Source organism: Haliotis rubra, unplaced genomic scaffold (assembly GCF_003918875.1).
Source record: "Haliotis rubra isolate DU_JTF1 unplaced genomic scaffold, ASM391887v1 Scf837, whole genome shotgun sequence".
NCBI lineage: Eukaryota > Metazoa > Mollusca > Gastropoda > Lepetellida > Haliotidae > Haliotis > Haliotis rubra.
This window is the reverse complement of record NW_025767565.1, coordinates 403,380-422,770: the sequence shown is the minus strand read 5'-3', so window position 1 is coordinate 422,770 and position 19,391 is coordinate 403,380. Positions and strand designations below refer to the sequence as shown.

The 19,391-nt window shown below is 42.4% G+C and overlaps 1 protein-coding gene across 1 annotated transcript; it reads right to left on the bottom strand.

Annotated features, from left to right (window-relative positions):
* Positions 1-4,754: 4,754 nt before the first annotated feature.
* Positions 4,755-11,230, bottom strand: LOC124262411 (gamma-aminobutyric acid type B receptor subunit 2-like). Its single transcript, XM_046696889.1, has 7 exons — positions 11,108-11,230; positions 10,553-10,688; positions 9,433-9,540; positions 9,172-9,294; positions 8,436-8,780; positions 8,149-8,307; positions 4,755-5,653 (listed from the first exon to the last, which is right to left on the bottom strand). Exons 1-7 carry the CDS (start codon positions 11,224-11,226, stop codon positions 4,886-4,888), a joined length of 1,758 nt encoding a protein of 585 aa, XP_046552845.1. The 5' UTR covers positions 11,227-11,230; the 3' UTR covers positions 4,755-4,885.
* Positions 11,231-19,391: the final 8,161 nt, after the last annotated feature.

Genomic DNA, 19,391 nt, shown 5'->3' with positions numbered 1-19,391 from the left:
GTCTGAAGTATGTTCAGTACAGGTAGTATTGTACTCGTTGTCTGAAGTATGTTCAGTACAGGTAGTATTGTACTCGTTGTCTGAAGTATGTTCAGTACTGGTAGTATTGTACTCGTTGTCTGAAGTATGTTCAGTACTGGAGTATGTTCAGTACTGGTAGCATTGTACTTGTTGGCTGAAGTATGTTCAGTACAGGTAGTATTGTACTCGTTGTCTGAAGTATGTTCAGTACTGGTAGTATTGTACTCGTTATCTGAAGTATGTTCAGTACTGGTAGTATTGTACACGTTATCTGAAGTATGTTCAGTACTGGTAGTATTGTACTCGTTGTCTGAAGTATGTTCAGGACTGGTAGTATTGTACTCGTTGTCTGAAGTATGTTCAGTACAGGTAGTATTGTACTCGTTGTCTGAGAAGTATATTCAGGACTGGTAGTATTGTACTCGTTGTCTGAAGTATGTTCAGTACTGGTAGTATTGTACTCGTTGTCTGAAGTATATTCAGGACTGGTAGTATTGTACTCGTTGTCTGAAGTATGTTCAGTACAGGTAGTATTGTACTTGTTGGCTGAAGTATATTCAGGACTGGTAGTATTGTACTCGTTGTCTGAAGTATGTTCAGTACAGGTAGTATTGTACTCGTTGTCTGAAGTATATTCAGGACTGGTAGTATTGTACTCGTTGTCTGAAGTATGTTCAGTACAGGTAGTATTGTACTCGTTGTCTGAAGTATATTCAGGACTGGTAGTATTGTACTCGTTGTCTGAAGTATGTTCAGTACTGGTAGTATTGTACTCGTTGTCTGAAGTATGTTTAGTACTGGTAGTATTGTACTCGTTGTCTGAAGTATATTCAGGACTGGTAGTATTGTACTCGTTGTCTGAAGTATGTTCAGTACTGGTAGTATTGTACTCGTTGTCTGAAGTATATTCAGGACTGGTAGTATTGTACTCGTTGTCTGAAGTATGTTCAGTACAGGTAGTATTGTACTCGTTGTCTGAAGTATGTTCAGTACTGGTAGTATTGTACTCGTTGTCTGAAGTATGTTCAGTACTGGTAGTATTGTACTCGTTGTCTGAAGTATGTTCAGTACTGGTAGTATTGTACTCGTTGTCTGAGGTATATTCAGGACTGGTAGTATTGTACTCGTTGTCTGAAGTATATTCAGGACTGGTAGTATTGTACTCGTTGTTTGAAGTATGTTCAGTACTGGTAGTATTGTACTCGTTGTCTGAAGTATGTTCAGTACTGGTAGTATTGTACTCGTTGTCTGAAGTATGTTCAGTACTGGTAGTATTGTACTCGTTGTCTGAAGTATATTCAGGACTGGTAGTATTGTACTCGTTGTCTAAAGTATATTCAGGACTGGTAGTATTGTACTCGTTGTCTGAAGTATGTTCAGTACTGGTAGTATTGTACTCGTTGTCTGAAGTATGTTCAGTACTGGTAGTATTGTACTCGTTGTCTGAAGTATGTTCAGTACTGGTAGTATAGTACTCGTTGTCTAAAGTATGTTCAGTACTGGTAGTATTGTACTCGTTGTCTGAAGTATGTTCAGTACTGGTAGTATTGTACTAGTTGTCTGAAGTATGTTCAGTACTGGTAGTATTGTACACTCCCATGTTGTAGTATTGTACTCGTTGTCTGAAGTATGTTCAGTACAGGTAGTATTGTACTCGTTGTCTGAAGTATGTTTAGTACTGGTAGTATTGTTCTAGTTGTCTGAAGTATGTTCAGTACTGGTAGTATTGTACACTCCCATGTTGTAGTATTGTACTCGTTGTCTGAAGTATGTTCAGTACTGGTAGTATTGTACTTGTTGGCTGAAGTATGTTCAGTACTGGTAGTATTGTACTAGTTGTCTGAAGTATGTTCAGTACTGGTAGTATTGTTCTAGTTGTCTGACGTATGTTCAGTACTGGTAGTATTGTACACTCCCATGTTGTAGTATTGTACTCGTTGTCTGAAGTATGTTCAGTACTGGTAGTATTGTACTTGTTGGCTGAAGTATGTTCAGTACTGGTAGTATTGTACTAGTTGTCTGAAGTATGTTCAGTACTGGTAGTATTGTACTCGTTGTCTGAAGTATGTTCAGTACTGGTAGTATTGTACTAGTTGTCTGAAGTATGTTCAGTACTGGTAGTATTGTACTCGTTGTCTGAAGTATGTTCAGTACTGGTAGTATTGTACACTCCCATGTTGTAGTATTGTACTCGTTGTCTGAAGTATGTTCAGTACTGGTAGTATTGTACACTCCCATGTTGTAGTATTGTACTCTAGTGCCCCGAGTAACAACAAGTCAGTTATATCTGTCCTCCTGGAGGAAAGGGAAAAGTACATGCAAGAATATATTATATATATATATATATTTGCTCTGTGTATAATGAACAGTGTAACTATGCCCAAGCTGCGTTCCAGATAATCCTTGTATGATCAAGTGTGAGAACGTGGACGGTTTAGTGAGTGTGTGAGTTTTACGCCGCTTTTAGCAATATTCCAGCAATATCACGGAGGGGACACCAGAAATAGGCTTCACGCATTGTACCCATGTTGGGAATCGAACCCGGGTGTTCGGCGGCACGAGCGAACGTTTTAACCACTAGGCTACCCGACTGCCCCCGGTTGAGTAGAACTGGTATCAGTGAAAGACTCTGGAAGTGTGGAGGTTCATGGACCTGCTGACAAGTTACACTGACGACATCTACTCTGTTCGAAGTCCGGTGAAGCGGGTTGGAACGTTGTGTGCAGGAATGGTTGACTTCGACATATCACGCGTGTGTGCGTGTGCGTGTGTGTGCGTGTGAGGAGGTGTGAGGTGCTAGTCCGGACACATGCTGGGTGTACAATGGTATCACGCCGAGATACAACACCGAGATACAACACCGAGATGCCATCTTTAGCGTCCTCTGAGGTGGAGGAATGACAGTGTGGTGATCAGTTACACCAGTGTTGGACAGTAGCGGCATCTATCATGGACGGAAAGGTAATCCGCGCTATCGTTTACCATTTCTAAGTCAACTTTTGATTTGTTGACAAAGGTCAAGTTCTACTAATGTTGGTTTCTGACTATTTTTCTGGATTTTCGTCAGATTTGTAGAAACTCTCCCTAACGCTGTAAAATCTCCATAGAGGTGTGGGCGAGCATATTGGGAATGACTGAGCAGGGGGTGTTCGGCTGATCCTATTGTCATGAACCTAACACTTCAGAAAGGGCTGACAATCTTAAAAACGAAATTCCAGGTGTTTTTCTTCTCTGTGATGTTACTCAAACAAAGACTAAGCCCATTTCCTCTGAGAATGATTCTAGTATCCAATCACGTGACTGTTGGTGAAGTTGGCTACAGATCAGCCGTTAAATTAAAGTTAAAAAATGCAAAATATGGGATTTTATGAATGCTGTAAAATTTCAACTTGATGCTAGTGACAATTGGTGCTGGAGCTGCCCTGCTGCAAGAACTTGCACCCTGTCTTTAATCATCCGGTTTGATATTTTTCAAGGAAATTTGACAAACATCAGAGAAAATACTCCATATTTGAAAAAAAACCTCTTGCTTTGCTGTTAGCTCTGCAACAATTTGAAATGTACCGATTTACTTCTTTCTCCTGAAAGTGTTCACTGATCACTGAGTTTTCTTCATAAAATGAAAACAAACACCAACGAACTAATGATTTCTTTTCAGGAAAGTATTTTTGGCATCTGGAAAACATTTTTGCTGATGTATTATCAAGAGTTGGATGAGGTTCATCAGCTTGTTCTGCAAACATGATCTCCATGTGTAGAATCATCATAGGTACTAAGTAGTATTTATTTAGCGCAGGTTTTTACTCAGCAAAGAAGCTCTGGCTGTGTTCACACTGTCTGTCTCCGATGGAGGTGAGTGTTACATCTGAGTGAAATGTTCTATGTTGTTTCTCTTCAACAGTCTCCTCCTACGACAAGCATTGGTCTTCAGTAACCCATGTTTGTCGTAAGAGGCGATTTACGGGATCGGGTGGTCGGGCTCTCTAACTTGGTTGACACATGTCATCGTATCCCAGTTGCGTAGATCGATGCTCATGATGATGATGATTTTAAGGGGGGAGTGGCCGGGTGTCTTATCATTCACGAACAGTACGACAAGGGTTTGCGACTTCATGGACGAGGAGGTAGTTACAGGTGACGCTGGTATCAGACATTGTGTGCTGCTTGTCGCAGTAGATCCCTGCATGTATAGCCTCCGTCCGGCACAGGAATCTGATGACCAATTCAGATTGGGGATTTTACAGCTGCTTCGCATTCATCGATGACAGGTCGACGCATGTGACTCTCGACTTTTTTTGTAATTTGTTTCATTTGTGAATGTTCCACTCACGACATAACCCCAATGTATTCATGCATAAACATGTCGTTGTTGGTTGTAGCAGACGTACAAACATTACTCACGTCCTGGTCTCTCACGCACGGTTTGCAAGTCAGCTGGCGCCCTGTAACCGACATAAACCCAGACCAGGACACGCAGCCACAAATACAGACCCATACATACGCACACACACGCGCGCGTGGCTACATGTGCATCTATCAGTATCTGAATGTGAGATCAAACCTCATTTCTCCACTTTACATATTTTTTCCTCTTAACCTGCAGTTTAAAATGATTGGTCAACACAAGACACAGTTCAATAATTTTATACAAACATATCACAAAGGAAGTTCAGATCTGTACAAAAATAGCACTCACTGGGGTGGTCCTACAGAGGTAGACGTCATCACGACAGCTCCACAATGTCAAAGTCAAAGTCACATCATGGCGACAGCTCGAAATATATTGACATTTAGTGTATGTTCAACGTCGCTGCTTCAGCTGCAGGTATTTGTAGGAAGCACTATATCATTGTCACACACACACCTACACAAACGTATCCCCATTCGACTGTTTGTTACAAGACACCACGTTCTGAACATACTCGGGACGGGGTGTGTTCTGGATCGTGTACACCTTGTCCTTGTGACTGGAGCCGTGACGTAACTTCCGCCTAGCCTCGCGTCGCTGTTCGGTAACACTGGGATACAGTCGGTCATTGGCTAGTGTGGCGAGGCTCTCGGCAGACCCATAGTGTCTGTGTTTCCTGCAGGCAGGGTCAAGGTTAAACACGGAACACGAAGAAGGGAGATAACTGGAGACGTATGAATACGTGTCCCCATTGTCGTCCAGATTGTAGGACTTGGCTATAGATCCCGCGAGTTCGTGCCTGGATCTCACCGAGTCGTATATCCACGACCGGCGCTTCCCGAGCTGGTCGAGATCTTTGGACAAAGAGTCCCTCAAGTTAGCACTGATGGTATTGGCCTGAGAGATGTCCTCCACCAGCGAGTTCTTCAGCTGGTACAATTTGCTGAGGCTCGCCACGCTTCCCGCTGAACTGTGGCCGCTGGAGATGTGGCTTCTGTAGTGGATGTCGGGGGAGGGGTGATGATGTATGGGGTAGTAGCTGTCGCCGTGGATGGACGATATGTCCTCGTCATGTGGAGTCATCGTGGAGTCCTCTTCCTGACCAGAAGAGGACAGATCAATGTCAAGGCCGCTGTCCTGCTTGACCTGTTCCTCTGTGATCTGCAGGAGCTTGTCCCGGGCGCTGGTCAGGTGCTGCTGTAGCTCCTTGATCGTGGTGTCCTTCTGTAAACAACACAACAACACTTCCGGTAAACAACAACAACACTTCCGGTAAACAACAACAACACTTCCGGTAAACAACAACAACACTTCCGGTAAACAACAACAACAACACTTCCGGTAAACAACAACAACACTTCCGATAAACAACAACAACACTTCCGGTAAACAACAACAACACTTCCGGTAAACAACAACAACAGTTACGTTACACAACAAGGACTGATCTGGTTAGGAAACCCATCATTAATGTTGCAGTGACATACAGAACAAGTCGACCTGGACAAAAGCACAGAAGGGCAAACAGCATACGCTGCCAGGATTTACTGTGAAAGTTGTGTCCCTTAGGAAGGGGAGGATCCGTTGGTTGAATCATACTAACATGATGTGCATCATGTCTCATCTCAACTTTATATCGCCGTGATAGTTAATATACATGTATCTCGTATGTTGATAGTTGATATAACTTATATCGCCGTGATAGTTAATATACATGTATCTCGTATGTTGATAGTTGATATAACTTATATCGCCGTGATAGTTAATATACATGTATCTCGTATGTTGATAGTTGATATAACTTATATCGCCGTGATAGTTAATATACATGTATCTCGTATGTTGATAGTTGATATAACTTATATCGCCGTGATAGTTAATATACATGTATCTCGTATGTTGATAGTTGATATAACTTATATCGCCGTGATAGTTAATATACATGTATCTCGTATGTTGATAGTTGATATAACTTATATCGCCGTGATAGTTAATATACATGTATCTTGTATGTTGATAGTTGATATAACTTATATCGCCGTGATAGTTAATATACATGTATCTCGTATGTTGATAGTTGATATAACTTATATCGCCGTGATAGTTAATATACATGTATCTTGTATGTTGCTAGTTGATATAACTTATATCGCCGTGATAGTTAATATACATGTATCTTGTATGTTGCTAGTTGATATAACTTATATCGCCGTGATAGTTAATATACATGTATCTTGTATGTTGATAGTTGATATAACTTATATCGCCGTGATAGTTAATATACATGTATCTTGTATGTTGATAGTTGATATAACTTATATCGCCGTGATAGTTAATATACATGTATCTTGTATGTTGATAGTTGATATAACTTATATCGCCGTGATAGTTAATATACATGTATCTTGTATGTTGCTAGTTGATATAACTTATATCGCCGTGATAGTTAATATACATGTATCTTGTATGTTGCTAGTTGATATAACTTATATCGCCGTGATAGTTAATATACATGTATCTTGTATGTTGATAGTTGATATAACTTATATCGCCGTGATAGTTAATATACATGTATCTTGTATGTTGATAGTTGATATAACTTATATCGCCGTGATAGTTAATATACATGTATCTCGTATGTTGATAGTTGATATAACTTATATCGCCGTGATAGTTAATATACATGTATCTTGTATGTTGATAGTTGATATAACTTATATCGCCGTGATAGTTAATATACATGTATCTTGTATGTTGATAGTTGATATAACTTATATCGCCGTGATAGTTAATATACATGTATCTTGTATGTTGATAGTTGATATAACTTATATCGCCGTGATAGTTAATATACATGTATCTTGTATGTTGATAGTTGATATAACTTATATCGCCGTGATAGTTAATATACATGTATCTTGTATGTTGCTAGTTGATATAACTTATATCGCCGTGATAGTTAATATACATGTATCTTGTATGTTGCTAGTTGATATAACTTATATCGCCGTGATAGTTAATATACATGTATCTTGTATGTTGCTAGTTGATATAACTTATATCGCCGTGATAGTTAATATACATGTATCTTGTATGTTGATAGTTGATATAACTTATATCGCCGTGATAGTTAATATACATGTATCTCGTATGTTGATAGTTGATATAACTTATATCGCCGTGATAGTTAATATACATGTATCTTGTATGTTGATAGTTGATATAACTTATATCGCCGTGATAGTTAATATACATGTATCTTGTATGTTGATAGTTGATATAACTTATATCGCCGTGATAGTTAATATACATGTATCTTGTATGTTGATAGTTGATATAACTTATATCGCCGTGATAGTTAATATACATGTATCTTGTATGTTGATAGTTGATATAACTTATATCGCCGTGATAGTTAATATACATGTATCTTGTATGTTGATAGTTGATATAACTTATATCGCCGTGATAGTTAATATACATGTATCTTGTATGTTGATAGTTGATATAACTTATATCGCCGTGATAGTTAATATACATTTATCTTGTATGTTGATAGTTGATATAACTTATATCGCCGTGATCTTGTATGTTGCTAGTTGATATAACTTATATCGCCGTGATAGTTAATATACATGTATCTTGTATGTTGATAGTTGATATAACTTATATCGCTGTGGTAGTTGTTGGTGTAACTGACTAATATCGGCAGCACGTACCTCCTGCAGCGATTTCTTTAGAGTGAGGTTCTCTGTGACCACGTGATATAGCTCCTCCTCCAGCTGTTCAAACGACTGCAGCCCGTTGTTCAGTTTGTGGTCTGACTTGAGGCTCACCCGGAAGTTGCTGTTGTCCGGGTTTTTCCACCACAGAATCACCTGAAATATTTGGAATCAGATCAGTAAATGGATACACCACTCGATTTGTTTATGGCTTTGGGTGAGTATTATTTGCAGTTGGCATGTAAACAATCGGTTGTAGCCCAGCTACATACATGACAAGTTACCTTGGGAACGAACACAGAGCACATCGCCATCATGTTGCTCAACCAGATGGAGAAAATGACGCATGCGTAGACAGCATTGGGCCAGGCTTGGAGCATCATTGCAACCGACGTGGCAAAGGTTGCCATGGTAACAGTGGTGAGAGCCGTCATGATGATGGAACGTGCGTCGTTCATGGAGGGGAGCATGATGTTGCGAGTCTGCCAGGAGAGGTACAAGCCGTACAGGAGCAGGATGGTTTTGAACGTGAAGATTCCCGCCATCCACATGTCCGAGTTGTCCGAACTGCACGACCGTACGTGCACAATGTCACTTCCGGTGATCTCCAGACTTCCGCCTTGGATCGACTGGAAACAGACACATTCCTTCACACACTAGATCCTGGAAACATCATCATCGTGTATTATCAGTCGTGGTGGCAAATGGGGTAAAGTGGTATTTACATGAATGATATCTTTTATCAAATTGAGAACTGCCGACATCAGTAGAAATGATGAAATTGAGAGCTATTTTTACATAATGGCTTTTAGCGTAACTTGGTCCACTGTAATATTTCAGTGCAGACTAGATGGTAAATACCCTCTGTATACCCATCACTTGATTGTTGGCGGTAGACAGTATCGGCCATGCCACCTTTACACCTCCCTACCCCCACCATCTCCCAACAGGCGGTTGTGCCCTCCCTTCACGCCCTACACCCACGCCCCACTCCCCAAGTGTACACGTGGTGGTACATACATGCTTGAACATGACCGACGTCCGATACTGCAGGGGGTCGATACCTTGCCACACGGCCACCAAGGTCACGTCCAGCAGGAGCAGACAACTCGTCATCACAAACAGCTTCTTGTCTCTGATGACCTGAAACAACAGAAGGTATCAATTAGCAATACGCGGTCGTTATGTCACGAGTGTTGAGTAATTCCAGTTATCACACCTCTTCCAGTGTTATAGTGAATGTGTAATGTTTGGCTATGGGTGTTGCTATGGGAGACTCACCACGCGCCTGGTGGCTGCCTGCTGGAAGATGCGGTGAACTCGCCACGCCTTAGCAAACATGGGCCCGAACACCAGGCTGGTCGACAGCAGCAGGATACCGCTACGGATCTAAACAATAAACACCGTCAACATTTGCACAAGTATAATAATTGTACAAATAATGCGAACAGACCCTCCACTGGATGATTTCAAGGGATTGTCAATACTCTTGGCAATACGAAAGCACACATTCAATGTGTGATCCAATTACCAACATATGGCAGACTCGAGACACGGTAGACACAGATCGAGGATAACACGTGCAACTCACCTGGCAGACTCGAGACACGGTAGACACAGATCGAGGATAACACGTGCAACTCACCTGGCAGACTCGAGACACGGAAGACACAGATCGAGGATAACACGTGCAACTCACCTGGCAGACTCGAGACACGATAGACACGGATCGAGGATAACACGTGCAACTCACCTGGCAGACTCGAGACACGGTAGACACAGGTTGAGGATAACACGTGCAACTCACCTGGCAGACTCGATACACGGTAGACACAGATCGAGGATAACACGTGCAACTCACCTGGCAGACTCGAGACACGGTAGACACAGATCGAGGATAACACGTGCAACTCACCTTGCAGACTCGAGACACGGTAGACACAGATCGAGGATAACACGTGCAACTCACCTGGCCGACTCGAGACACGGTAGACACAGGTTGAGGATAACACGTGCAACTCACCTGGCAGACTCGAGACCCGGAAGACACAGATCGAGGATAACAGGTGCAACTCACCTGGCAGACTCGAGACACGGTAGACACAGATCGAGGATAACACGTACACCTCACCTGGCAGACTCGAGACACGGTAGACACAGATCGAGGATAACACGTGTAACTCACCTGACAGACGCGAGACACGGTAGACACGGATCGAGGATAACACGTGCACCTCACCTGGCAGACTCGAGACACGGTAGACACGGATCGAGGATAACACGTGCAACTCACCTGGGAGACTCGAGACACGGCAGACACGGATCGAGGATAACACGTGTAACTCACCTGGCAGACTCGAGACACGGCAGACACAGGTCGAGGATAACACGTGTAACTCACCTGGCAGACTCTGGAGACGGCGGAGATGTTCTCAGCGAGGAAGAAGTCGAGGCCGAACAACACACAGGTGATGCTGATGAAGATGCCGCCGAGGGCGATGAGGACGTTAAGGTTTGGACTTGACATCTTGATGATCCTGCACAAACAACATGTCAGACATCGTCACTGCCAGCCAGATATCAAATATCCTCCACAAGCGTTCGTTTAACTGACTGACTGACTGAGTTTGGTTTTACGCCGCTTTTAGCAATATTCCAGCAACATCACGGCGGGGGACACCAGAAATGGGATTCACACATTGTGCCCATGTGGGCGTTCGTTTAAAGGAATGCATGTTTCCCTGATCTGAAACATATAACTGATCGAGTCTCTAGAATGTACACCTGGTTAAGATAAATATCTCGGACGCCACGTAGGGTTATGAACCCATACTTGTGGTTTGGGTGGTCCGATTACGTGCCATGGTCTTCCTGCTATCGACCACTAGTTTCCTGACTTCATTATTTACATGCTGTAGTAATGTCGCGGCGTCCAACAATATTTCTTCATTCTCACCTGGCATGTCTCATTCGGATGTTGAAGGTGAGGAAGGCGACGGAGATGGCCAGGCTCGTCAGCCCCAGCACCCACGCCTCGGCGACCACGCCCACCGACAGTCCCCGTGACTCCATCATGTCAGCGGTAGGGAGAACGACCTGGAAATTATACACATGGGAATGAATAGATCGCACATGATCGCACAGGGAATAACCTCTGAAGGAACGTCTGACTGACATCGACAACAGCAGTAAGGGCGATTGACATCGACAACAGCAGTAAGGGTGACTGACATCGACAACAGCAGTAAGGGTGACTGACATCGACAACAGCAGTAAGGGTGACTGACATCGACAACAGCAGTAAGGGTATCTGACATCGACAACAGCAGTAAGGGCGATTGACATCGACAACAGCAGTAAGGGTGATAGACATCGACAACAGCAGTAAGGGTGACTGACATCGACAACAGCAGTAAGGGTGACTGACATCGACAACAGAAGTAAGGGTGATAGACATCGACAACAGCAGTAAGGGTGATAGACATCGACAACAGCAGTAAGGGTGATAGACATCGACAACAGCAGTAAGGGTGATAGACATTGACAACAACAGTAACGGTGATTTATATTGACAACAGCAGTAAGGGTGATAGACACCGACAACAGCAACAAGGGTGACAGATATCGACAACAGCAGTAAGGAGGATTAACATCGACAACAGCAGTAAAGGTGATTTACATTGACAACAGCAGTAAGGGTGATAGACATCGACAACAGCAGTAAAGGTAATTTACATCGACAACAGCAGTAAGGGTGATTGACGTCGACGATGTTCAGCAGCAAGGGTGATAGACATCGACAACAGCAGTAAGGGTCAGTGACACTGACAATAGTGATACACACTAGGCCCGTTTGTATAGCTAGAGGGCATGTCAGTGATCAGGAACTTGTCGATAACACAAATGAGCATCTGACCTGGGGTCAGATATTACTCAATGTCCATTATGATTCATATACAACATGACTAACGAATACCGTGGTCGGGCATTATACAGACATGTCAGTGACCCGTACTCTCAGTGCTGATGTCGCCCATGCGTGGAGTGATGTTACTACATCATAATTAGCAGCATGTATATTAATATTAGTAACACGGTTCGTGGTCACGTGATACACAGTGCCAAGTGCAGTGTTGTTTGTTTGTTTGACGCCACGATAACATTCCGGCTATATGACGGTGGTTTGTTAATAACCGAGACAATCCAGTGACAGACATCATGAGCATCATGACATCATCCACCAAGTCAGCGAGTCTAACCAACGAACCTGTTTTGTTGTGGAAGACAACATTGTAACCCGGATGTTCACGGGGTGCAGTGTTACTTGGACCAGAGGTGATTGGTTCTGTGTTGAGGTCAACAAGTGGCCAGTGCATGGTCAGTGTCAGATCTGTAGTTGTGACAACAATGCTATCTTGCCGACTCTTGCATGTCTACATGCCAATAGAGAAACAACAGACAGACATATTTCTAGGGTTTGTCAAAATTATAACCACATTTCATACTTCAACAAACAACTATCTAACACTAACACGCCCGTCCCCCCAGGACGCCCTGACCGACTGGACAGTACAGGCACCAGGCACACACTGCAAACACTCAACCCATTAGGCTACCCCATTGGCAGGCAAACACTGAGTGAGTGAGTGAGGTTTTACGCCACTTTTATCCAGCAATATCAGCACATGCTGAGTTTCTTTAGGCTCCTTCCATATCTGTTGCCTCAAAAATAAAGATCCCGCAATAATATCTATAAACTCTTGGGAAGGGTATTAATGAGTGCTGGCTGATTTACAGCTTCTGTGTAACCCACTACAGCTGAACACACCATGGTGTACGACAACACTGAAGGAAGCGGTAATGTATGCACCGTCTCATGGTCTATTGTGCTGAAAGAGATATGTAAAGTTAGTGACCCTAGACTATCAAATCTGCAACGGTTAATAAGATGCCTCTACCTGAAGAGCGTTACTCCTCTTCGGCCGACAGGTAACCTCGGACACACCGTTCACACCGTTTGACGTGACCAGTGGCCGAGCTACTAGATATAACCTTGAAGTAATTGACCGCTCAAACAATCGCAGTTTAATCCAAGTAAAGGCTGGCGACTAACAATACACGCGGAAGATGGTGGAGAGCGCCGGAGGCTGGGACTGGGATGCTTAAGGCTGTAATTTTCACTGTCAGCACAGAAATCCGCCTAATCGTAATGAGTGTCTTCTGTTATATTTCTGCCAATATTTGTCAGTGGTGTCAGATGTTGTATGGCGGTGAAGGTCACATCAAAGCGAGGCTAAGATGGCGGTGTATGTGTAATACGTCTGAGGTGTTAAGGGAGGAGAGGTCTGCTAATACTTATGTCCCATGGCGGGTATTGTTTAAACAAATATAAACTAATCCCCCAGTTCCTTCAAATACTCATCTTACCTGTCATTTAATCACGTGGCTGTTGTGTTACTGTACACTCGATCTGATGACGCTCGGCCTGCTGATCTGATGACGCTCGGCCTGCTGATCTGATGTGTCAGAATAAAGTCGGTCTAGCCAACTGAACAACTTACAAAAGTCTGTAATCATGCCTTCATTTAATAGTTAATGTTGCCTGTAACAAATGATTTTTGAAAAACAAGCGAGGTGTTATGCATGCTTGTTAAATGCGTTATTGTCATAGAGTAAGTTTGTCAAGGACAGTTACGTCTATCACGAGAAGCTCAGCGATTGGTCCAGAACGTGTGTAGTGTACCGTTGCGAGTATTTGAAATATAAGTGGTTGGTTTATTTGCTGTTTAACGCCGCTCTCAGCGATAGTCCAGCCATATGGCGGTAGTCAGGCTAGTGATCAACAGCATGAGCATCGATCTACGCAATTGGACCGGTAATTGGACTTGCGTACCGGTGAATAGATAAATGAACTGAGGTATATTGAAAGGTTCTATTTCAGGACATGAACTTAACAACTTGCAGCCATTCTTTTCGTTTCTCATATTACAGATCAAATACAAATAACACACACTAACATTTAAACTTTATTATATTTTAAAATTAATGGAAAATGGCAACATACTCAATTGAGTTTGAATCAGGTGAGTACAATTTATTTGGTTACTCAAAGCAAAATCAGGATACCCAATTGAGATGAACACAAGCGACATATTATATTTGGGATAACACTTTCACGGAAGCTGGAAGCCGCGGTGGCTGAGCGGTCTAGGCGTCTGGCGATTAGGTGCCTGACTCTGAGGGTGTGGGTTCGAATCCGGATGGGAGGGACTCAACCCAAAAATGTACTAGAATCTGTACTTTACTGAGAAAGTGTAATCCCAAATATAACATGTTACATTTGACCACTTTCTAAAATGGCATTGTGTATTTCAGAACACAAGCGAGTACATAACTCAATGACCCTAAACGTCATCAGTAGGTTTGCAGGTGTACTCATAGACATAAGGTTGGAAATACTACATCGGGTTTATTTAACTTGACACCGATCATGAACAATCCTGTTTTGAAGACACTAAATACTCTTTAATGTGAATTGGTCGGTGATGAAACTAAATTCCTTGCAAAGTGAAATGATGTTGCACATGTTGCTACAGAGGATGTTGTCGGTGTTGTGGATGATCAGGCTGCAGACAACGATGTTTCAGTAGAGTGTGTTGTTGCAGTAGTACTGACTGTGATGTTTACATCCGACAACACTTAGCCTGGCCCTGTGAAGGTCAGTTAGGTTTTCATCAGAGTGGTCTCAGTTGACCGAAACTTTCAACACTTTACATTCCTCGTATTTTCTACAAAACTAGCTGATGCCCTTCACTTACCGCCTATTGTTGTGTGGTGATTAACGTGGTTGTAGACAAACAATGGCCCTGCTCGCCAACAAACTAATGTTGTCTTTCTATGTTTGCCAACTCGACTAGTCCCCCTGAACACCGAGGATGAGCAGAGACGCCACACAGCCCAATGATATCATCCTGTCTCTCACATGGAATCCGGGGATTTGCCTTGAGATCGTCAGTTTAGGACGCGGGGTAAATACGTCATGCTGAGAGAATGTTTGTAATGAGGGTCAAGGTCGTTACCACTGAGACGTGAGTTGTTGTATCTGATTAGATTTATTAGATGATGTTTGTTTGGAAGACTAGGAGAATGTGTGAGCATGTGCTGGGTGCAGTTTGTTTGTTTGTATTACGCTGCATCCGACAATACTCCAGCCTTATAACGACTGTCTGTAACTAGTCGAGACTGCATCAGATAATGCAGTAATTGCAATCATGAGCATCGATCTACACAAATAAGCAGCGCCCTGAATGAACGAAGTTAGCGAGTATGACCACCGGATCTAAACATCATTCAGCTTACAACAAGCGTAAAAAACACTTATCAATAATTGAGAATAATGAATATACTGGTCGTCACAGCTTTCCTTTTATGTTACCATAGTTACCGAAGCGTTGTCGGGGACGGTACCAGTCGTACCATTATGACGTCGCCTGTGACGGGCACGAGTTGTGTGTAGAATCAAGGAGTCTAACATGGCGATATTTAAACCACATATTTACCAGGGCAGGTTTGGTCTGTGAGTCCACTGTTCCCCACACACAGAATGTTGGACGGTGTGACTCAACACGGAATGTCCAGAACACCATGAAGTACACTGAGGGAACTTATTAACCCAGAGACCAGAGCCAGTAGAATAAAGTCCCACGTCATGAACGTATATATGAATCTACTGAAAATAACAAAGTACCAAGTAGCGACAGGCATATATGAGACGTGCTTATAGAACAAAGTACCAACTATATTCATAGAACAAAGTACCAAGTAAGACAAGTATATATGTGACTATAGAACAAAGTACCAACTAAGTTCACAGAACAAAGTACCAAGTAAGACAAGTATATCTGAGACTATAGAACAAAGTACCAACCATGTTCATAGAACAAAGTAACAAGTAAGACAAGTATATCTGATACTATAGAACAAAGTACCAACTACAATGTATGTTCATAGAACAAAGTACCAAGTAAGACAAGTATATATGTGACTATAGAACAAAGTACCAAGTAAGACAAGTATATCTGAGACTATAGAACAAAGTACCAACTACAATGTATGTGCATAGAACAAAGTACCAAGTAAGACAAGTATATCTGTGACTATAGAACAAAGTACCAATTATGTTCATAGAACAAAGTACCAAGTAAGACAAGTATATCTGTGACTATAGAACAAAGTACCAATTATGTTCATAGAACAAAGTACCAAGTAAGACAAGTATATCTGAGACTATAGAACAAAGTACCAACTACAATGTATGTGCATAGAACAAAGTACCAAGTAAGACAAGTATATCTGAGACTATAGAACAAAGTACCAATTATGTTCATAGAACAAAGTACCAAGTAAGACAAGTATATCTGTGACTATAGAACAAAGTACCAATTATGTTCATAGAACAAAGTACCAAGTAAGACAAGTATATCTGTGACTATAGAACAAAGTACCAATTATGTTCATAGAACAAAGTACCAAGTAAGACAAGTATATCTGTGACTATAGAACAAAGTACCAATTATGTTCATAGAACAAAGTACCAAGTAAGACAAGTATATCTGTGACTATAGAACAAAGTACCAATTATGTTCATAGAACAAAGTACCAAGTAAGACAAGTATATCTGTGACTATAGAACAAAGTACCAATTATGTTCATAGAACAAAGTACCAAGTAAGACAAGTATATCTGTGACTATAGAACAAAGTACCAATTATGTTCATAGAACAAAGTACCAAGTAAGACAAGTATATCTGTGACTATAGAACAAAGTACCAATTATGTTCATAGAACAAAGTACCAAGTAAGACAAGTATATCTGTGACTATAGAACAAACTACCAACTATGTTCATAGAACAAAGTACCAAGTAAGACAAGTCTATCTGTGACTATAGAACAAAGTACCAAGTAGAGCAGGGTATATAGGACACTAGCTTATCGAGCAAGGTCCAGTGCAATAGCGGAAGTCAATGATAATCAAGTCAGACTGGAACATGTTTTTTTAAGTTATGTTAACCTACATGGAGTTTTCTTTAAAACCTATTTTTTCAACAATTTTCATGCAACATATGAGTTCCCCGCCCTACACTACTGGCACAGTGGCCGTTCCGTCATTGGCCTCCACTCCCTGTTTCAAGCAGTTTCAGTGAACACTGAAATATTCAAGTGAACACTCTACTTGTGTGTATCCATAAATTACAGAAAGGAGAACACCTACCTGGGTAGACTGATGGTTAATCCGTACAAACAACAGCCGAACACCCACATCACACAGTGGAACACCAAAATCTAGACGTCACTGCGCATGTGCAGTCTGGTTTTGCCGCGGATGTAAAGGTGTGTTTTAGGAAATGTTTACAAACAAACAAAAACACAACATCGTCCCCGCGCTGTTCATATGTTGTCGGAGTAATGTAGATTGAGTTCGGTGAAACGTCAATGGCAACCGACCTGGATCAGGGGACGATGGTATCTTCTGTGTGTTGAATGCTAGCTATTGGGAAGCGGCACTAGAGCCGGCATCATGGACGAGGTCAGGTAACGGCAAACATTCACTTGTATCCATGGCGCCAAATAAATCAAATGTTTTCTTGGGGAGTACTGAGAACCTGTCGAGAAGAAACGGATGGGACATGTGAACATATCAGAAAATGTTCGCCAACCTTTCTTAGTTGTGTGAGCTGCTCCATTAAAGTTCCTGCCCCTGATCACGAAGCGGTGTGCCGTGAGCTGGACATTCACGGGAGATGGAGACAGACTAATCGCCAGCTGGCTTATTGTCGTATTTCTCGAGATGTCTTAAACCAATAAGATATTTGTTCAGAACTCAGATCGTGGAGATACACAACGATTAACTGTGCATCTTAATGCCACTGTATTGTCATAACGAGTCATCAAAGGAAGAATATTTCTTGCATCTTAATCACGCGCTGTGACGGAATAGCGATATTTGTGCTTCATGAGACCAGCTCCAGGCGGCTCCAGACGGCTCCGGACGGCTCCAGACAATGGACAGCGCGGTATCTGCTACATCTGTATTGTGTACATACACCTACATACAGAGACGTGTGCCGTCAGCTATGTATATCTGATATATACAACTACACATGTAGAAACTCGTGTGTCTACTGGAGGAAGGTTGATCTCGCTGATCTGTGATCGGTTGTATCAGCCACTGAACACACGCGTGGAAAACCGTAGCAGTCATCAATGATCATATTAATAATATTCATAATATCACGGTGGGTAATGTTCAGGAATATACAGTTAGTGAGTGACAATGGTTTAACGCCGCTTTTAGCAATATTCCAGCAATGTTACGACGGGGGACGCCAGAAATTGGCTTCACACATTGTACCCATGTGGGGAATCGAACCCGGGTCTTCGGCGTGACGAACGAACGCTTTAACCACTAGGCTACCCCACCGCCCCAAAGAATATACAGATCGCTGTTGATGACTAAGTGGTCAACTCTACAGTTTGACCAACTTGTTTGTGTCGCTATGGTTACGATGAAACATAGTTCATTGCTTCTGTGTTATTGAGCAACTGAAATTGACACTGGAGTCAAGTCATGCCGTCGGTCTGAATCGCTGGTAGGTGTGTTTGAGTAATTTGTCATTACCCACATTAAGTCTACAAATATACATTACGGTCTGTCTTGGTGTCTTTAACACTTGTCAACAATTAACACACAACGCAGCTCAACATATAGATATCGTGGGACACACTGCCAACATATAGACATCGTGGGACACGCTGCCAACATATAGACATCGTGGGACACGCTGCCAACATGTAGACATCGTGGGACACGCTGCCAACATGTAGACATCGTGGGACACGCTGCCAACATGTAGACATCGTGGGACACGCTGCCAACATGATAGACATCGTGGGACACGCTGCCATCATATAGACATCGTGGGACACGCTGCCATCATATAGACATCGTGGGACACGCTGCCAACATATAGACATCGTGGGACACGCTGCCATCATATAGACATCGTGGGACACAACATATATAGACATCGTGGGACACGCTGCCATCATATAGACATCGTGGGACACGCTGCCAACATATAGACATCGTGGGACACGCTGCCATCATATAGACATCGTGGGACACGCTGCCATCATATAGACATCGTGGGACACGCTGCCATCATATAGACATCGTGGG